This window comes from Rattus rattus, chromosome 3 (assembly GCF_011064425.1).
Source record: "Rattus rattus isolate New Zealand chromosome 3, Rrattus_CSIRO_v1, whole genome shotgun sequence".
Taxonomy (NCBI): Eukaryota; Metazoa; Chordata; class Mammalia; order Rodentia; family Muridae; genus Rattus; species Rattus rattus.
Genome location: NC_046156.1, coordinates 49,398,942 through 49,419,586, shown reverse-complemented (window position 1 = coordinate 49,419,586; position 20,645 = coordinate 49,398,942). Strand labels below are relative to the sequence as shown.

Below are 20,645 nucleotides of genomic sequence, written 5' to 3'. Positions count from 1 at the left end.
CCTGCCTCAGACTCGTGAGTATTGAGATTACCAGCATGTGCCCTCATACTTGGAGAGGAGATACACGAGAGGAAGTTTGCTTTCTCTCTTGCTGGCTGCATGTCTGACTTTCCTGCATGTGTGTCTGTGCACCATTTGTGCCTGGTGCTCTTGGAGGCCAGAAGAGGGTATGGCCCATCACCACCACCCACTACCCTGAACCAGTTACAGAGGTTGATGAGCTGCCATGCGAGGGCTTGGACTATAACTTGGTCTTTGGCAAGAACAGCCCGTGCTCTTAACCACTGAGCCATCCTTTCACACCCTACAGCTATGCATTTGAGGATGTGTGACACAAACCTTATTTACACTATTTTAAAAATCTTATTTATACTATTTTAAAAATCAGTTTTCTGGCATTAGATAGACAAACATTTGTTCTAGGTACAACAGATTTATGTTATGTTTCACTATTTTCCCTCTCCAATCATGGAAAGAAGCCATTACAAAGTGAGCGGAGAACAGGCTATAAGGTCAATGAAAGGCTGTGTGTGGGGGGGGTGGGGGGAAGGGAGGAGGGAGGGAGAGAGAGAGAGAGACTGCCGCAGTCTGAGACTCTTTGCCCTTGGCTGCTGCTCCCCCTGACATCTTCGCTCACTCAGAGAGTGTGATGGCAGCCTTTCCAGCCACAGACCTACAGCTCTGCCTTCCCAGAGGCTCTGGCAGATGTCTGTTCACATGGCACTCTCTGACTCAGTGAAGTCTGCAGGCAGCTCGGCTTCCCCAGAAACCTGTGCAGAAGGCGTTTGTTACTGACGCGGCCCTAGCAGCAGCTGCTCTAGACTCCAGCTTAAAAGCCCCAGCAAAGGCCTGTGTAGGGGTGAATGCTGTCCTCCGGAGGATGGCTTGACTGCCGTGGGGGGAGCACTTCCGTCCTGCGGAGAGCATGCTGTATGCTAAGCTGTTGAGAGACTCATGATCAGGACATACTAAAATCTGCGATGGGGCAGAATGGTGGATGCCCGTATCCTGAGCACTTTGGAGGGCTGAGGCAGAGGGATTGAGACTTCAAGACAAGCCTGGGCTACATGGGTTTGGGACAGGCGACATTCTATGGTGTGTCTAGATATGAAGCCTCGGAACAAATTTCTGCTAAGCATTGCTTTTATGCTTCAGGCCGTGGCAGTGCTGACTCAGTCTGGCGACGGTCCAGCGGACTCTCTGGACCATTCCTCCGTGGAGTCCTCTTCACAGCTCATCTCGAACGTCTCTGTAGCTGATGACACACTTGACCTTGTCCCCTCAAAACAGAGTCTGAGTTGCTCCTTTAAAGGACAAAGGAGCTTTTCCTATCCTATGGGTGTTTTGTGTTCTAATAGCGAGTTTCCATAGTTGCTCACTAACAGCGTAGGGACTCTGGAAGAGAAGTGAGGAGAATTTTTAATATGGAAGACAAAATCTTGCTGTGGAATCAGACAGAATTAATTCTCTTTGCTCACCTTGTGGAGTGTCTGCTTTTACCTGGGGCTTGCTGTATCGTTCCTCTTCCCTCTGTAAATCACTGAAGAGACAAGAAAGGGGACACGGAGGCTGCGTCACAGGCTCAGACACGGCCTACGTGCTGAGTTTGTTAGTGTGGGTATTCAGAATGTTGTTTTTATAGCACAGCCAGCAAGGAGGAGAGTGAGCTACCAAACTGTTCAAAGAGACCAGAAGTTTCTGACTAACCAGTGTGACTAAACCCGTGCTTTAAGAAATGAATCCTCTACGTTTCCCTGAGCTCACAGCACTGACTGGATGAGAAATATTCCTTTCACCCTCAGGCCGACTTGCTGTCCCCACAGAGACCTCCTGTATTTCATTCACTCAGGCGTTTGCACAAAGCGAACATAAACCTTCCCGTGCTAAGGACGCTGTGGGGAGGAGAGCTAAAGCTCCACGGGCTGAGCAGGTGACACTGAAGCTGGCTGGGTTCCAAAGGAGAAGGGTACCACACAGGGTACGCAGGGTACCACACAGGGTGACTCACACCTGTCACCTTCTCTTCCCACCAGGCATCAGGTTTCCAGCAGCAAAGGAGCTCTCCCTAGTTAGAGCCCTGATCCTCTAACCCAAGGCTGTTTGTCGAAACAGCTGCTGGCCAGGTGGTGGCGCACCTGGCAGGGGACAGAAGCTCGGCGCTACGAGATGAGGTCTGAATATAATTTGAATAGCACAACCTTAGAGACAGTCAGCCCCTCCCCATCTCCCAGCCCCATCCTAGCCCCGGCATTGTAGTGTAAAAACCTTTAATCTCAGCGCTCCTGAGGTAGAGGCAGACAGAAAGCTGTGAGTTTGAGGCCAGCCTGGACTACACAGTTAATTGCTAGTTCCAGGACAGCCAAGGCTACACTAAGAGACACCCCACCCCCACCCCTGCCGCCGCCTTCTTGAAAAACAAAACAAGGCAAAACAAGACAAGACAAGATAAAACGAAACAAAACAGGGCTGGAGAGATGGCTCAGTGGTTAAGAGCACTGACTGCTCTTCCTGAGGTCCTGAGTTCAAATCCCAGCAACCACATGGTGGCTCACAACCATCTGTAATGGGATCTGATGCCCTCTTCTGGTGTGTCTGAAGACAGCTACAGTGTACTTATATATAATAAATAAATAAATCTTTAAAAAAACAAAACAAAACACCCAGACCAAAACCCCAGAGGCAGCATTTCTCAAAGGTTACCAGATGACACCGGCATTGTTGGGCCCACAGTTTAAAACTAATGTGTTCGTAGTATTCTGAGGGCTAAGGTTAAAATATAATTGCATTAGAAGTGCACATTAAAATGTTAATACCTAGGACATAATAGAGAGTAATGAGATGAAATTGATTCTGAATTCTCACTATGTCCAAGACATTTCATTTCATGCCCTTATGTTTTATGACTACTACTTCAGTTTTCAGATGAGGAAAACTAGGCTTAGGGAATTTGAATAATTCAGCCACTGGCAAATAAGAGGAGCAGGGTTTAAATCCAAAACTGTCTCTTAGAAAGTCATTTCAGACGAGATCAGCGAGCTCAAGGTGCTATGGTAGCACATGCCTTTAATCTCAGCACTCAGGAAACAGAGTCAGGAAGATCTCTGAGTTCCAGGCCAGCCTGGTCTACAGAATGAGTACCAGGAGAGCCAGAGCTACGCAGAGAAATATAGTATTAAAAAAAAAGTAATTTTAGGCAGTCATTGTGATGTAAAAACTTTTAATTTCAGACTTTGGGGAGCTGGGGAGGAGTTTGGGGAGAAGCAGGCAGAGCTCTGTGAATGTCAGGCCAGCCTGGTCTACATAGTGAGTACTAGGCTAGACAGGGGTATGTGGTGAAACCCTGTCATGAAAAAAAAAAAGTCAACTCGTGGGTTTGACAAAATTTATGATATAGTCCAAGAATCAAGGAACTCTTAAGCGAACAGAATCCCCAGGGCTCCTTTAACGAGGTCAAGAGGGTCCTTGCCAGCCAGGATCCTGATTGATTAGGCAGGTATTCACAGAAGATAATGATGAAATCTAGAAATTCTTCCTAGATAAGGTGATTTCCACGGTGCTGCGGAAGCTCGCAAATGGCTTACTCAGAGAGGGGGAGGGGCCGCTTCTCTCTAAGGCCGTGCTATTCAAAGCCTGTTCAGACCTCACCTCATTAGCGTGGAAAGCCTCTGCCCCTGCCAAGTCCAAATGTGCCTTTGCCTGGTGGGGATCTGCGCCGGCTAAGGAGAAGCTGTGCTTACCGCAGCAATTCTCAGCCTTCACTTCACTTTAAAACCACCAGAGGAGCTTTAAAAAGTCCTGCTGCCCAGCCTTCGACTTACAGCAATTATGCCAGATCTTCAGGGGCCAGAGCACTAGTAAAATTGAAGGTCTCCAAGGAATGATAGCGTGCAGCCAGGCTGGAGACATCTTCCAAAGTAAGTACGGAGGGTGGGGGGAGGGGATAACCAGCTGCCCTCCAAAAAATTTGCATTTTTCTCTGGGACTCTAGAAGACTAAAAAGATTTCAACATCTAAGGGAATTCATCTTGTCATCTCGGTTTGTGCAATGTGAAGGGGGGCAGGACACTTACATCAAAGGAGCACTTGGCATTCTTAGGAATTAGCATTAGCTTTGATCATGATTTCATTAAGGAACTGCAAAACACAGACACACAAATTCTCTCCTATTTTTCTATCCCTGGGAAAAATGACTCACCCATCCCAAGTGTACTTCCAGAACAGGTAACTGTAAAAAACAAAACAAAACAAAACATAAGCATTAAGAATGCACTCATTGACGTATTTACATATTTATTTGTGTATTTATGGTGTGTGTGTGTGTGTGTGTGTGTGTGTGTTGTGCTTGTTAATGTAAGTGCACATGCACAAGTGTGTAAGTGGAGACCTAAGAATGTCAGGTGTCTTTTTCTGACCGCTCTCTACCTATAGTTTTTGAGGTAGCGTCTCTCTTCCTGAACCCAAAGTCCTTAGATTTCACTAGTTTGAATAGCCATGGCCTCCACAGACTCCTGTGTTTGAATGCTTGGCTCACAGGAAGGGGCACTATTAGGGGTCATGTTGGACAGGTGTGGCCTCGTTGAAGGAAGTGTGTCACTGCAGCGGCAGGCTTTGAGGTCTCCTATGCTCAAGCTATGCTCAGTGTAGAAGACACAGTCTCTTGCTGCCTTTGGATCAAAATGAAGATCTCTCAGCTACTCCAGCACCAGTTCTGCCTGCACACCGCTGTGCTTCCTGCCATGATGATAATGGACTGAACCTCTGAAACTGTAAGCCAGCCCCAATGAAATGCTGTCCTTCATAAGAGTTGCCTTGGTCACGGTGTCTGTTCCCAGCAGTAAACCCTAACTAAGACAGTTGGCTAATAAGCTTCTGCTTAACACCTCCCCCGCAACACCAAGCACTGGGACTACCAGTGTATGCTACCCTGCCTGACTTTTCACTTGTGTCCTGGGGATCCACGCTTATGTCTTTAACATCGTGTGGCAGGTACTTTACCCACTGAGCAATCTTCCCAACCCTTCCGATGTATTTCAGATGGAAAGTATACATTATAAAATATACATTAAAAAAGAATAAATGTGCTGGGCACAGCAGTGCACATTTGTAACCTGAGCTACTTGGGCAGCTGAGGCCAGGAAGGGCAACTTAGCAAGCCACTGGTTCAAAAGAAAGTTCTAAGAGAAGGCTAGGGGCAGGCCTGGGGCTTGTCAGCTCAGAAGTATGGTGCTCGTCAAGCATGTACAATTCTCTGAATCCAATCTCCAGAAGTGCTAAAAATCAATAAATGGAAAGTACACCAAAGATAAAGAAAAAAACTCAAACAAGAGAAGGCAATGTTGAGTTAGGCAAGCATAGTGAATGGTTTTGGTAACTTGGGACTCCTCTAGGTTTGGGCTGGTCACATAGAACCCTTTTCTAATGATGTGCTTGGCAGCCTAGCTCTCTTGCTCGCATAGGCTATGCACACACACCCCTCTCCCAACAAGGCACTGAGCAACCTCAGACTTACATGCAAATCCAGCTCTACCCGCACCCTTCTCTGAACAGTGGACTAGGTTTCTTCTTGTCCTAACAACAACTACACTTGGACAATTTGTATTAAATAAATATTCCAAATGTAATGGGGTGGGAAGAATGGAAAGGCTGACCTGGCCTGAACCATTTTGGGGTGTACAAGCAGTAGGGCAAACTAGGTCTTCCATGTTTACTTTTGGGAAGGATCCCCCAGTGACCATTTTGTGACCATGCATAATTGCCCATAAACAATTTAGTGACTTGAAGACAATTGTTGTAGATAGAGATAATGGAGCCGTTGAGCCTCAGTTCCCTCATTTATAAATCGGAGACAGTTCATGCCCGCTGGGTCTACATCTTAGAGGTGTTTTGAGGTTCAGTCAGATAGAGTTGTGAAGACAGTTGTTAAGGTGTGAAATAATCCAGTGAGGGAAACATGTTGTTACTGAGTGGCAAGCTTGTCTTGGAAGAGTTCATCTGTATCCCAAGAATCCATTCCTCTCTCCTCACAATGCTATGCTATGGCCAGATTATTTTGTGGGGAAAAATATCACCCCCAAAGAAACAAAGCATGACATATAAGGACAGTGGGGTCACCCCGCTAGGAGGAGCTGGCCATGCCCCATAGAGCCATCTTGAACTTCTTGTCACCTCCATTTAATTAGAAGGTGTGGACTACTTATCAGTGAAGGCTCATGAGTCATTTTTCCACTTCCTGTTCACCTGCAAAACCCTAGGGTTTTGCTGTTGCTTTTCTCTTCTTTCTCTTAGAAGCACATGAAAAATACATGACTGTGCCCTGGGCAAGGTAGCAGAGCGTGCTGGAACACAGAACAAGAGAATTGCTAATGTCTCCTGCCAGCTCTGGTGAGATGCCTGGGCTGACAGCCCTGGGTTTTGATCACAATCTGTCTACCCACTCATATTTCCAGACTTAATTTATGATTCATAAATTCCTTTTTCTCTGATTCTCAAACTTTTCCTTAGACATCATTCGCAATCTGTATAAACAAAAGGTCAAGACTTTTTTTTTTTTTTTTTTTTTTTTTCAAGACAGGGATTCTCTGTGTAACAGAGCCCCGGCTGTCCTGGGACTTGCCTTGTAGACCATTGTGTGTTCAAGTTTTTTAAGGTCCAACAGGACAGGGTGTTTACTGTCATCTCTAGACTCTGTTTAAAAGTCTGTCCCAGCTGGGCAGTGGAACACACCTTTAATCCCAGCACTGGAGGCAAAGGCAGTGGAGTTGGAGGCTAGCCTGGTCTACGGATCAAGTTCCAGGACAGCCAGGACTACATAGAGAAACCCTGTCTCAGGAAAAAAATCTGTTTCCAAATCTCCAATCACTTTTAATTCACTTTACTGCGTAAATAGTATCTGAAGGTTGAACAAAAGACAGTGAGGTCCAAATCAAATGACAAAACAGCACAATTCCAAAGAAGCCGGCGCTCCGGCTTGTAGACAGTTCGCACATAGCTCTGATGTGGGATTGTCCTGAGCATTAATTCACAGGTCTGAGTTGAGGGCTTGCTTTAATTTGTTTTCCAGACGTATTTATTTTGAATATGTGAGAGTGTGCGTGCACTGGTGTGTACCAAAGCACTTACGTGCAGGTCCGAGAACAACTTCCAGGAGTCAGTTCTCCCCTGCCACCACGTGCCAGTTAGTTTTATGTCAACCTGACACAAGCTGGAGTCATTTGAGAGGAGGCAAACTCAACTGAAGAAAAGAATACCTACATAAGATGGGGACGTAGGCAAGCTTGCAAGGCATTTTCTCGATGAGTTTGATGTAGGAGGGTGCAGGCCATTGTAGGTGAGCCTGCCCCTGAGCTGGGTTCTATAAAAAAGTAGGCTTAGCATACCTTGGGAGAGCAAGCCAGTGAGCAGCACTCCTCCGTGCTCTCTGCGTCAGCTGCTGCTGCAGGTTTCTGCCCCAGTTGAGCTCCTGTTCTGACTTCCCTCAGTAATTGAAGTGGAAGCAAATAAACCCTTTTCCTTCACACATTGTTTTTGTCATGGTGTTAAATCACAGCAACAGAAACCCTAACTAATGTGGGTTCTGGGACTGAACTCAGGTCATCAATTTGCCCGGCAAACACTTTTAAAACTCGATATACTGGTTAGTTTTTATGGTCAACTTGACAGGGTTTCAATCATCTGGGAAGGAGAAACCTCAATTGAGGACTTTTCTTCATCGGATTGGCCTGGGGCCATATCTGTGAGAAACTGTCTCTCTTGACAGTGGATGTAGAAGGATCCAGTCCACTGTGGGCAGTACACTCCCTAGGCAGGTCGTTTCTGGGCCGTATGAGAGAAGTAACTGAATCTGAGCCTGGGAGCTAGAGTAATCAGCTCTCCTCCACAGTTCCAGATCCTGCTCTGACTATGACCTGTAGGCCAAGCAGACCCTTCTTCCCCTGAATTGCTTTTGATCATGGTGTTTATCATCAGAGTAACAGAGAACAAACCGGAGTACCCATCAAACCACCTTATTAGCTTAAGAGTTAGTTTTAACTTTCCTCTTGTATTTTCTGGGGTCTTGTGAGTGCTATGTCAAGTGCTGTACACTCTGAGCTAAGCTCATCTCCAAGGTAGCTTTTAAATCAAGGGTCCCGACTTGCTTTACCTGAATATATTTTTTTCGGGCAGAAAGTAAGCTTCAGTCCTGTTTCAGCAACAGGTGAGACCATCACGGTGTATACGTCCCCACAGGGGATGTTGGTGATGTCACAGAAACTTAGACCAGCGTGTGGGGCACATGTAAAGATGCCCTTGGAGCCATAGAGGTCGGTGCTATAATTGGCAGAGCCCCTGGAGGCTTGCCAGTAGATCCGAATGCCATTAGGGCCCAGCCTATATAATTTGACCCCCAGTGGGCAACAGACACCTACAGGAAAAAAAGAAAGTATAGAATTATTTATCCCACCGTCATCCAAGCAGGGCCATATTTACAATTACTACAGAGGAGGAAGATCACAAGTAGAATCTTCTGCACAGAGTGATTAATCCATGGTCAGAACAGAGCAAGTTTGGCGGGATGCATGCGTTCTTCCCGTGCTGAAAACCATGTGTGGGTGGGGAGGGGTGCGGGGTTTTTAATATAGAACACGGGTGAATCAATGGTCTACCGTTGGCAGAGAGACGCTGCACTGCTCATGACTCAAACCATGAGTCGAAAGCACACAATCCCACCAAGTTATAGCACGATGCCCCGATTTTATTTCATTTTAGTGGCACTAAGTTTAAATATAACCTATTGTGCTCACTAGTAACTGAAAAAAGAAACGGCAGTGGTGAGCCAGGGAGCTCGCCTTGGAAGCAGCCACTTCTCTGACAGGCTGGTCCAGCTTCACCTGTGCTGGGTGATAAGGTACACTTTTGATCCTGTCTTCCAAGTATTAGGCACTAATTAGGGTGGTGGAACAGATGGTGGAACGCTCATTAGCTAAAACAAAGGTCATATTGTATAATTTTTGTGAAAGATAGTCAGACCCACTTGCTTTGTACATGATCTCTTTGTCTCTGTCTCTCTGTCTCTGTCTCTCTCTCTCAGTGTGTGTGTGTGTATGTGTGCGTGTGTGTGTGCGCGTGCGCATGTATATCTGTGTATTTGCTTGACACTGGCTATTGTTATATAGCCCAGGCTAGCCCTTAAATTCATTTTCTTGCTTAGTCTCAAGTGCTGGGATTCTGAGGCTATACCACTACGCCCACTGTGACTGACTGATTAACTGGTTGATGATTTGAGAGGCAGTTTGAGACAGGATCTGACTCCCTATATAGTCCAAACTGGCTTTGAAATCTTGGCTCTCTGGTGAACCTTTTTGTCTCAGCTTCCTGAATGCTGGTATGCCAGATGGGAGCCTGGTGTGGTGGTTGACACCGTCAACTTGATCAGATCAAGAAACATCCATGAGACAAGCCTACAGGCAAGCCTGAGACAGATTATCTCAAGTTGACTTCTGGAAAAGTCTTTAAAGGATTATCTACACTATGTTAAGTAGGTGGGAAGACCACCCTAAAAGTGTGGTAGCAGTCCATCAGATGGGAGTCTCGGACTGCCCACAAGCATTCAGCTATGGGCTCCTGAGTTCAGACAATGTGTCCCGCTCCCTCCTGCTGCCATGAACTGAAACCAACCCTCCCTGACAGTTTTAAAAAGGAATTTCATTGTTTATTGATTTATTTGTGTGCGAGAGTGCATGTGTGTGTGTGCATGTGCATGTGCGTGTGCATGTGAATGCAATTCCTGGAGAGGCTAGAAGTGGGCATACACTTGGAGTTGTGTAGCAGGAGCCGCCTGACGTGGGGGCTGGGAACTGAATCAGGCCCTTTGGAGGAACAGTGGATGATCTTTCTGTTGGGCCAGTCACCTCAGTTCCCTAAGTTTGTTGTTGTTGGTGGTGGTGATGGTAGTGTTTTGCTTGTTTTGTTGTTGTTTTTGTTTTGCTGTTAGGTTTTGGGTTTTTCTAAGTAGGGTTTCTGTGTGTAGGTTTGCTTGTCCTGAAACTCACCCTGTACACCATGCTGGCCTTGAACTCAGAGATCTGCCTGCCTCTGCCTCCTGAAAGTTGGGACAAAAGGCATGCGCCACTTTTTGTCAGACATTTTGTCAAAGCCATGAGAAAAGTACCTAATATACCTGGCTTAATTTATTTTGTTTTTTACTGATTGAAAGCAATTGTTTTGTTTTGAGATAGGGTCTCCTTTAGTACAGGCTGCCCCATGGCTCGGGATGACCTTAATTTCCTGACCCTCCTGCCTGCACCCCACAAGCAGGGATTATAGGTATGACCCACCTTGCCTGGACTGACTTAACTTATTCTTTTTTAAAAATTGATTTAGCCAGGTGGTGGTGACTCATGTCTTTAATCCCAGCTCTGGGGAGGCAGAGGTAGGCTGATCTCTGAATTCAAACCAGCCTGGTCTACAGAGTAAGTTCCAGGACAGTCAAGTTTACACAGAAAAACCCTGACTCAAAAAACAAAAGAAGAAGCCATTTCTAATATAGCCTTCCAGGTAAGACATTCTCGACTATCTCCAAGACGCCAACAGTGTATTTTAGCCCCACTGTCCCAGGCCCAGGAAGAGGCAGCTAATGACCACCATGTGATTTCTCCCCTAGCTTGGAGGCAGTCCCTGGAGCTTTTTCAAAACAGCTCTTCAGGCAGCTGCCTCAGCAGGTTAGAATCGTGTAAGAGGAAGTCTGTGCTAGCCCGCTCTGCCTGCTGGTTCTTCCCTCATGCAGGGATGGCTTGGCGGTTGTGGAGGGCAAGGAACGATGGTGTGGAAAGAGGCATTTGCTCTGTCCAAACTGCTGAAATGAGAAACGTTAGGAGGAGCTGCTACAGTGGAGAGAGAGAGAGAGAGAGAGAGAGAGAGAGAGAGAGAGAGAGAGAGAGAGAGAGAGAGAGAGAGAGAGAGAGGGGAGGGAACAGGGAGGGGGAGGAAGCGGGGAGGGGGAGGGGGAGAGGGAGAGCACACACCTGAGTTACCCTTCACTACAGGTCTCTCTCTGTCATACAAAACTACCCCTTCAGGAAACATATAACAGCCTCTTTACCAGGGGGAGCCATGGACTAACTACTGACAGAAACCTCTGAACTTTGAAGTTCTAAGTCAAAGAGAATTGTAACTATGAAAGGAAGTAATTTGCATAAATGGGGCTGAGGCGATGGCTCCGTCAGGGAAGTGCTTTCCAGGCGTGCAGGCGTGCATGAAGACTTGAGTGTGAGTTCCAGCGCTCACATAAACACCGGGCACTATGTCACCAGGATGGCATGTGCCTATGTTACTAGCACAAGTGAGGGTGAGACAAGACCATTGCTGGTGCTTGGTGGCCGGTCAATCTAGTCAAATCAGTGAGTTCTAGATTCGATGAGAGACTTTATGTCCAAAAGCTAAGGTGGAGAGGACTGGAGGTGGTGGTGCACGCCTTTAATCCCAGCACTTGGGAGGCAGAGGCAGGTGGATCTCTACAAATCTGAGAACAGAGTGGTCTACAGAGCAAGTTCCAGGATAGCCAGGGAGACATGGAGAAACCCTGTCTTAAAAACCAAAAAATAAGTAAATAAACAAATTAATAAGGTGATGCATGATTGAGAATGACATCGAATATCAAGTGTGCCCCACTCCACACACGCTAAGAAAGTAATCCGCATTTGAGGGAAGCTGGGTAGAGATGCACCATCTTTTAAATGGGAAGGAAGGATTGGATCTGGATCAGTCGTCATGGAATCCTTAGCAATTTTAGTGGTTTGAATGAGAATGTCTCCCATAGCCTCATGTATTTGAATGCTTGGTCCCCAGGTGGTGGAATAGTTTGGGAAGGATTAGGAGGCGTGGCCTCCTTTGTTATTGGATATGTGTTACTGGAGGGTGGGCTTTCAGATTTCAAAAACCCTCATCAGACCCTCCCCTCTCCTTACTGCCTTTATATGAACATGTAAAGCTCCCAGGTACTGCTCCAGCGCCATACCTGTCCACTTCTCATCATGATGACTACAGACTAACCCTCTAAAGCCGTAAGCAAGTCCCCAGTTAACTGCTTTCTTTTATAAGAGTTATCTTGGTCTGGGAGGTATTGGCACACACATTTAATCCTAGCGTTTGGTAGGCAGAGATAGGCATAACTCTGAATTTGAGGCCAGCCTTGTCTACAGAGGGAGTTCCAGGTCAGCCAGGGATGCATAGAGAAATCCTGTCTTAAAAACAAAACAAAGCCCAAATCAACCAAACAGAAGCCTTGCCTGGTCATGGTATTTCTTCACAGCAGTAGAACAGTGAGTGGTTAAGATGGCAACACTCAAGAGCTGATGTTTAGAATTGACTTACTAGAAGAATAACTTTGGTAGGCACAGTCTGCGGTCAGTCCCGTGGGACTAATGGCTTTTAATGCCACCGTGTAGTTGATGCCACACGCGATGCATCCCAGAAGGCAGTGGTTTTGATGGGTGTGGCACTTAGACTGTCCGATGTATGACTCCAGCACTGTCACATAGGTTTGAGGCACTGCCCCAATGGTCCAGCTCACGTTGATTATAGACTGGGTGACCTGAGCTGCTGTCAGACCAGCTGGACAGCAGGGCACTAAAATGGGGGGAAGGAAGAGAGGGAGGGGAGAAGAATTTAAGTCTATTCCACAGTTCTATTCCATAGATGACTCATGAAAATTAACCAACAAGAGGACTTGGGGTTTTACTTTGGGAAAAGCACTTGATGAGCAAGTCTGACCACTTGAGGTCAGTCCCCGGGAATGCTCAGTGGAAGCAGAACTTACAAGTCCTCTGACTCCCATGTGCATGCTGTGGCATGCTCACACGCTCCTCCATCATCCATGTACACTCACACACAATAATAAGTAAACTGTAAAAAGAATAGGGCTTTGCTCATGTTTTACTCAGAATCCTAAGTTTCTCATACTTTTTTAAATTTAAAATTTCCTTTGTCTCTACCGTTTGATGTATCTTATAATATACCAGCTATATGTGGAATGCAGCACCCTATGACAGGTTTGGATTATATGCTGTCTCTCCCAATTCTTTTTTTTTTAACAGACTCATGTGGGCTAGCCTTGAACTCTACATGTATCTTTAGATAACCTTAAACTTCTGATCTTCCTGCCTTCACCTCCTGAATGCTAGGACTACGTGTATAGACAACCACACCAGGACTTCTCATGTGCTTGGCAGGCACTCTCCCAATGCTAATAATATCCGTATTAATGTAAGTGGTTTGCCAAATGTCTTGGGGTGATATTGAGCAGGGTCTCATTGTGTAGCTCTTGGATTGTCTGGAATACTATTTTAGGCCAGGTTGGCCTTGAACTCATAGAAATGCACCTACGTCTGCCTCCTTGGTGCTGGGATTAAAGATGTGCACCACCACACCTGTTTCCTAAATGTTTTTTCAAATACAGTGTTCTTAATCAATAAGAGATTTCTGTAATGGGGGTCTCGTCATACGTATCAGGCACAGAATTAAGTGCTTTGTAACTTAGCTAAGAGCTCTCAACGACCCTGTAAGAGCATTACCTGCTTCTTGCTGATTAGGAAGCTAAATCCAGAAAGCACTTTTTAAAAATATTTATTTTATTTTAAGCATGTGTGTGTGTGTGTGTGTGTGTGTGCGCGCGCGCGCGCGCGCGTGCGCGCAGTGTGAGTGTGCATGAGTGTAGTAGTGTGTGTGCATGAGTGTAGTTCTCCATGAAGGCCAGAAGGGGGCGTTGGATCCCTGAAGCTAGAGTTGCACATTGTTGTTTGCCACTGGATTTAGGTGCTTGGAGCTTAACTCAAGACCTCTCCAAGAGCAGTAAATGCCTTTAAACCACTGGCCTGTCTGTCCAGCCCTAGAAACTAAACTCAGAAAGTGGTTTTTTGAGAGAAATTCGGAGGGGCTCAACCAGAGACATGAGTAGTAAATCAGCTCCTTTGGTTTCTTGTTAGCTGTTTTGACCATGTCTTGGGAGAATATCAACTCTAAGGAATGTTTCTCCAGGGCCAGTGTTTTGTTCCTTTGAAGTGAATGTTGGCAAGACAGGGGGTTTCTGACGATGTGTTTATAAAACATGTAAAATGTCAAAAGGTTTTTTCCTCTAAGACTGGGGCTCTTTGAAAGGACACCGAACATTGCATTTTCATCATATTTGGGGCAGATTAAATAAAATTCATGCCTTAAAGCAATTCCTAAGGACTCACCGGGTCGATGTTGCTACGTACCTGTCTCCAGGGGCACACTGTAGCTGGGTAGGCTCTTTCCTGCCTGAGTTTCGGCCACAGCAGTGACAGAGAACATGGAGCCGCAGGGCAGGCCCCCCATCCTGCAGGTCTCCCCTGTGCTGCTGCACTGGAACAACCCCTTCTTCCCCTGGGCTGTCACCGTGTAAGTGGCTCCTTCATTAGTCGACCGCCAGTGCACATTGATCATAGAGAATGCATCCTTCGAAATATTTTTTATTTCAGGACTGCAAGGAGCTAAGAAGTATTAGATTAGTAATTAAAACATCGGAGTTAAATATACCCCATGTGCCATTTGGTCTCAAATGGATTCTACTACTTGCTCCTTTCTACCTCTAGGGTGTGGATCAGTAGGTAGAGGACCTGCCTAGCATACATGAAGTCTTGGGTTTTGTTCCCAGCACTGTATAAACTAGGCTGAGAAGCCCAGGCCTTGAGTCCCAGCATTTGGGAGGGAGAGGCAGGAGGACCAGGAGTCATCTTTGGCTACCCAGTGAGCCTAAGAAGCCTGGGCTGCATAAGACCCACTTCAAAAAAAATAAAGAATACATTGAAATGGAACCAGATATGGTGGCTTATGCCATTCCTACAATCCGAGTCTCTGTACGCTGAAGCAGGAGGATTTCTGTGAGTTTAAGGCAACCCTAGGTTAAAGAGACCTAACTCAAAAAGAGAGGGGGTAAGCTAAGTTTGCTTTATTTTTTTAAAAAACACTACCTGATGGGGGGAAGGGATTGAAAGAGGACAATAACAGAGTGATAAAATATATCATGTATGTATGAAATTGTGAAAAATTAAATAATATTCTTACCAAAAAAAAAACCCAAACCACAGTTTTCAAGCATACATGTATACAGGTCAGATTCACAGAACCTTTCCTCAGAAAACTGTTGATGTTGGCAGAGAGCATTAGGTTCCTGCAGCCTTGGGCCAACTGGAAAAATGGAGCATTTTGAACTTTAAAACCTCAAATAATAACCAAGATAAACACCTGCACACCTCCTGGCGTGCAGGCAGGCAGTCTCCAGGCAAAAGGAACCCAATAGCTGGGGTTGGTAACTAGGCCAGAACCTCCCTCCCTCTCCATGAGCTCCTCTGTTACCGTCTTTCCACAGTTTCTTTCTTCTCCGCCTCTGTCTCCAGTGTGGGTTTGGACACATGCATGCAGTGCCCACAGAGGCTAGAAGAGGGCATCAGATCACTGGGGCTGGACTTAGTTACGGGAGGTTGTAAACCTCCTGATGTGGGTGCTGGCACCTGAACTTATATCCCCTGCAGGAACAGTAAACACTCTCGACAGCCGAGCCCCCTCCCCAGCCCCTTTTTCTGTAGACCTGGCTGCATAGCCATTCTGAGGCATAGAGCAAGGGTGACAATGGAGACATCAGTGAGTGATGGCCTAGCAGTACCTGTGGTGATAAAGTGGGAAGAGCATGACAGATTGCTGCCCCGGACCTCACTGAAGGAATACACTGTGACATTGTACTTGGTGTCACAATCCAAAGCAGAGAGAGTGCAAGCAGGAGCAGTGTCGTTGCATGCCACAACGCTGTATCCAGCTATGGCCTTGGTTTCATAGAGTTCAGCACCACGCACAGGAGACCAGGCAATCTCCACCCTGTCACTGGACACCAACACTGGGCTAATGTCACTAGGACAACAGGGAGCTGAAAGCAGAGGAGACCAAGGTCATTACAGGAGCCACCAGAGGGGGGTATCGAGTCTTAACCTCCCCATGACCAGACCCTCTGCTACTGTCCTCCTAAATGACTGCAAGAGGACCGACTGGTCAGCCCCAACCTTGACCTGATTCTCACCGCACCTGGGGCAAATCCTCACCATTGTCTCCAAGGGAGCAGCAGACCTCTCAGGTCTACACCCGACCTGTGCTCTCGATTCTCTATGCCTGGAAGACTTTTGGTCTCTCTGCTACAGAATCTGATCCCTTTTGTCTGATAAAAGTCATGCTGAACCTGAGTCCTCAAGTCCTGTCAGTCCACCTAGACACTAAATCAGATAAGGATGGGGAAGGAGTGCATAGAGTTGATAAGTGTATTAGTAAATCTTAGGGGAGGCCCCAAAGAACCCCACCGACAGGTATCTAGCACAGCTTTCGATATCTCTGGTGTTCTTGCCCGCCTACATTCCATCCATTCTTGAACTCCAGTTCTAGGCCACTCCTGTGCTCTTGAGGCCTTGTTGACAACCTTCTCTAAATTCCCAAAGCACCAATTACTCATCTCCCTCACCCTGGTAAAATTTATCATAATCCACCCTTAGCACATTTTAGAATTATAATATTCTGTAAATAATTCATTTCAAAGACACTCACTCGACCATTCTTCAAAGACCTAGTATCTCTCTGGGCCAACAACACCGTGATTAGCATTGATGCCAGAGAGACAAACAGAACACAATCACTTCTGTAAGAGGCAAGCGTAAAGGAGGAGGGCAGTGATGGCTACCAAGATGACAGATGCTAATAATGGCATAATAATAAGGCAGATAAAATATTTACATTTGCTCCATCACATGCAAAGTCTTTTCTACCTGTATTGTTAATGTCCGCCCCATTTGCAGTGGCGGACACACATCATCATCCTACTGTGTGACTAACTCACAGGTCAATCGGACTTAATCTCAGGGGTCCTACTCAAAAGCCCCCTGCAGTGCGGAGCATCTTGGCCACCGCATCTATCATCCTGCTCCCAAGAAAGGACTGTGCTCCTGGAATGGAAGGACTGTACCCCCTTCAGAACCTCAAACAGGCCTGAGTACTGTGTAGAATTTCAGAGTACGCTTGAACACACGCATCCCCGCCCTCCCTCCACTTTCCTGCTCACCCTCACATTCTTGTTAGCCTTGTCTCCAAAACCAAATCATCCCTACTCTGGAAAGAACGAGAGACAAGGGATTTAGGCTATTCTTCATCCTAGAATGACTCCCAGATGGTGAGTCAGCAAATACAAGAAGTTGTTCATCCTGCTACTGGGCTTCCTGAACTTAAAACTCCCTTTCCCGGCACCAGAGATGACTTACCTGTGGTGTAATTGAATACGTCGCCCAGAGGACTCTGCCCTGCCTTGTTGTAGGCAAACACACTAATGAAGTACGTGAAGCCACACTCGGACAAGAAGTTGCACTGGGTAAGGGAGGTATTGCAATGTACCTCCAAGCCGTCATCGCTCTTCACAAAAGCCACATAGTAGTCACCCAGCTCCACATTGGACCAAGCCACAGACAAGTGACCAGGGGGCTCTTCCTGGATCATCACCCGTCCAGGTGCACAAGCAACTAGGAAACAATAAAAAGAAAGAAAAAACAACAATGGAGCAGTTGAATGACTATTGCAAGAGACTTCCTTTGCATCTTGGCAGCTATCTGAGATGCCAAATCAGCAGCTCCGAGTCCTGTAGCAGAATGAATTTGATGCACAACATGCAAAACCATGTACTAGATGCACTAGAAGATATTTTTACACAAACAAAGACTATGCTAACCACCAGGGACCTACCCAGATTCTTTTATTAACAAGTGTTATTTGAAAAAGTAGGCCATTGCTTGAAGTAAGGTCTTATGTATCCAAGGCTGCGCAAAAACTTACTAGGTATCCAAGGATGGTCTTGAACTTCTGATCCTCATTTCCTAGGTGCTTGGATTATAGTTATGTACCACCACAGCAGCTTTTTCTGTGGAATTGAATCCAGGGCTTTGTGCATGCCGGGCAGACACTTTACCATCTAACCTATATCCCCAGCATATGCCACGGGAATTTGGGAGTCAACTTAAGATATGTGGATTGGGGGTTGGAGACTTAGCTCACTGGTAGAGCGCTTGCCTAGCAAACGCAAGGCCCTGGGTTCGGTACCCAGCTCCGAAAAAAAGAAAAAGAAAAAAAAAAGATATGTGGATTGTGTCAGGTGATGGTTCATGCCTTTCTTTTTTTTCTTTTTCTTTTCTTTTTTTTTCGGAGCTGGGGACCGAACCCAGGGCCGAGGCAAGCGCTCTACCACTGAGCTAAATTCCCAACCCCTGGTTCATGCCTTTAATCCCAACATTTGGGAGGCAGAATCAGGAAGACGTCTGAGTTTGAGGCCAACCTGGTTTACATAGTGAGCTCCAGGACAGCCAGGACTACCTAGAAGAGACTCTGTCTAAGGGGAAAAAAAAGTGTGGATTTCACCTTATTTAGAGATGAAGTCTACTCTTTTACTCTCACAATAATTATTACCATTTTACAATTGAGGAAAATGGAGCCCATCAAGGATAACTGAGTTGCCCCAGATAGCATAACTAGAAAGGTCGGATGTGCAGGTTTGAATAGGGCCCAATACTCTCATGTATTTGAATGCTTAGTTATCAGGGGTTGGCACATTCGAGAAGGTGTGGCCTTGTTAGAGAAAGGGTGGGTGACAATAGACACTGAACTATTTCTTCCACAGACATGGGTCTCCTTGGCTAATGTGCTTGGTTTTCTGTGTCAAGGCAATACATATTTCTTTTATCTAAGATCAGCATGAGGTTTCCTGAAAGAATGATTTCAAACGAAGGTCATCATTCAATCCACGGGCTTTCAAAAAACATAGCTCTTTTATTGATAAATCAAGGTTTCCTCATGATCAGTACTGACTGTGTCATACACACTACAGTATACCTCATGGACCAATAAGGGCAGGAATTGAAAGTTGGAGGGAGTCTCTCAGTGGCCCTAACACTGACAACATGGTGAGCATCAACTGGGCAGCTGTTGAAGACGATTCTTTCTGGATTCTAGTCCCAGAAATCCCAATCCAATTACCTTGGTAGGATCTGGGTATTTGGGTTTTATGAACATTTCCCTAGGTGTTCTTGATGTGCATCCACATTTTAAAAATGCAGGACGTTCTCTCCTGCATGAAATAAGTGACTCAGATTGACTATGTCTTTGAAGTGTTTCTTATCTTTTCCTCCATCCTCAGTTACTCCATCTTGAGAATGGCTTTCATTGTACCTGCTACACAAACCTGTAATTGTCAAAAGAGACGTCTATTCACTAAGCTTGTTCTGGTGACCTTAAATTTAACACAACTCTGAGAAGCCATAGACTGAGAGTTTGACTACATTTCTTTCCCTTGTGGAGGAGAGGACTCCAGCTTGTAGAGCTCCAATCCTCTGTTCAGAATCCCTTTTACCTTACAGTGTCCTAACTCTGACGGTTGAATAGAGTAGACATTGTTACATTGTCTCGGCCCAGAGGATTTGCAGTCAGGCAAGCTTGGGCTCAGATCTTAGCTGGGCCTCTTATTGTCGGTGTGCACTGAAGCAAACGGCCTCCGGCCTCCCTGAGCTTCAGTCAGCTTCTGTATCTAAAAGGAAGAGATAAACTGGACATGATGATTTGTACTTGTAGCGCAAGGAAGATGGAAACTGGAGGATCAGGACAGCAAGGCCAGACTCAGCCATAATTGTGAGTTTGTAGCCAGCATAAGCTTCGCTAGACCCTGTCTTAAACAAATAAACAAACAAGAAAGATGAAACAAACGAAAAACAAGTAAATGAAAAGAGAGAGCTCACAAAATTATCCTCAGAGTTAAGTGATGTAGTTATGGTGCTTGAGATGTAGTAGATCCCATTAAATGTTAGTTCTGATTCTCCAGACACATAAACGCTTCTAAATGCAGCAGCAAACCTCCACGAATGTGAATTTACATCTCCAACAAGAAAAAAAAAATCGGGGAAATACTTAGACACATTTAGATCTAGAAATCTCCCATCGTTTAGTTTTAAAAACAGCTCCTACCAAGCCTTTGTCATGAAACATGTCAAGAAGAGCCCGTTAGGGACAGGAGAGATGGCTTAATGAGTCACAGTATTCTCTTTAGCCATGAGGACCCAAGTTCAAGCCCCTAGAAGACACGTGAAAAATTGAGTATGGCTACATATGTGTGTGATCCCACCGTGGGTGGATGGGGACAGGCAGATCTTCCAGTGTGCTTTTGGTTCAGTGAGAGATGGCTGAGTCTGTCAGGTAAGAAGACAGAGAGTGACGGGGAGAATACCTGATGTCCTGGCCTACATGCATGCACCACACATACATACAACATATAAAACACATACACACCCACACACATACACAAACACACAGACATACACATATACACACATACATACAGACATAAAACACACCCCCCCACATGCACACACAGACACACACACACATATACACACATACAGACACACAGAGAGACACACACATACATACAAGACATAAAACACACACCCCCACACGTATACACAGACATACATATGCACACATACACACACACAGATACACACATATACACACATACAGACACACACAGACACACAAACATACAACACATAAAAACACACACAGACACACAGAGACACACAAAT

The 20,645-nt window shown here is 45.9% G+C and overlaps 1 protein-coding gene across 1 annotated transcript in view; it reads right to left on the bottom strand.

Moving 5' to 3' along the window:
* Nucleotides 1-576: 576 nt before the first annotated feature.
* The window catches only part of Fndc7 (fibronectin type III domain containing 7), a 35,126-nt gene continuing 15,057 nt past the window's right edge, over nt 577-20,645 (bottom strand). The window contains exons 6-12 of the mRNA XM_032896656.1: nt 17,289-17,543; nt 15,659-15,916; nt 14,232-14,486; nt 12,349-12,603; nt 8,141-8,401; nt 4,196-4,225; nt 577-1,540 (exon numbers count right to left, since the gene is read on the bottom strand). Of these exons, the coding sequence (XP_032752547.1) occupies nt 1,497-1,540; nt 4,196-4,225; nt 8,141-8,401; nt 12,349-12,603; nt 14,232-14,486; nt 15,659-15,916; nt 17,289-17,543 (1,358 nt within the window). The 3' untranslated portion in view covers nt 577-1,496. The remainder of the gene's footprint in view (nt 1,541-4,195; nt 4,226-8,140; nt 8,402-12,348; nt 12,604-14,231; nt 14,487-15,658; nt 15,917-17,288; nt 17,544-20,645) is intronic.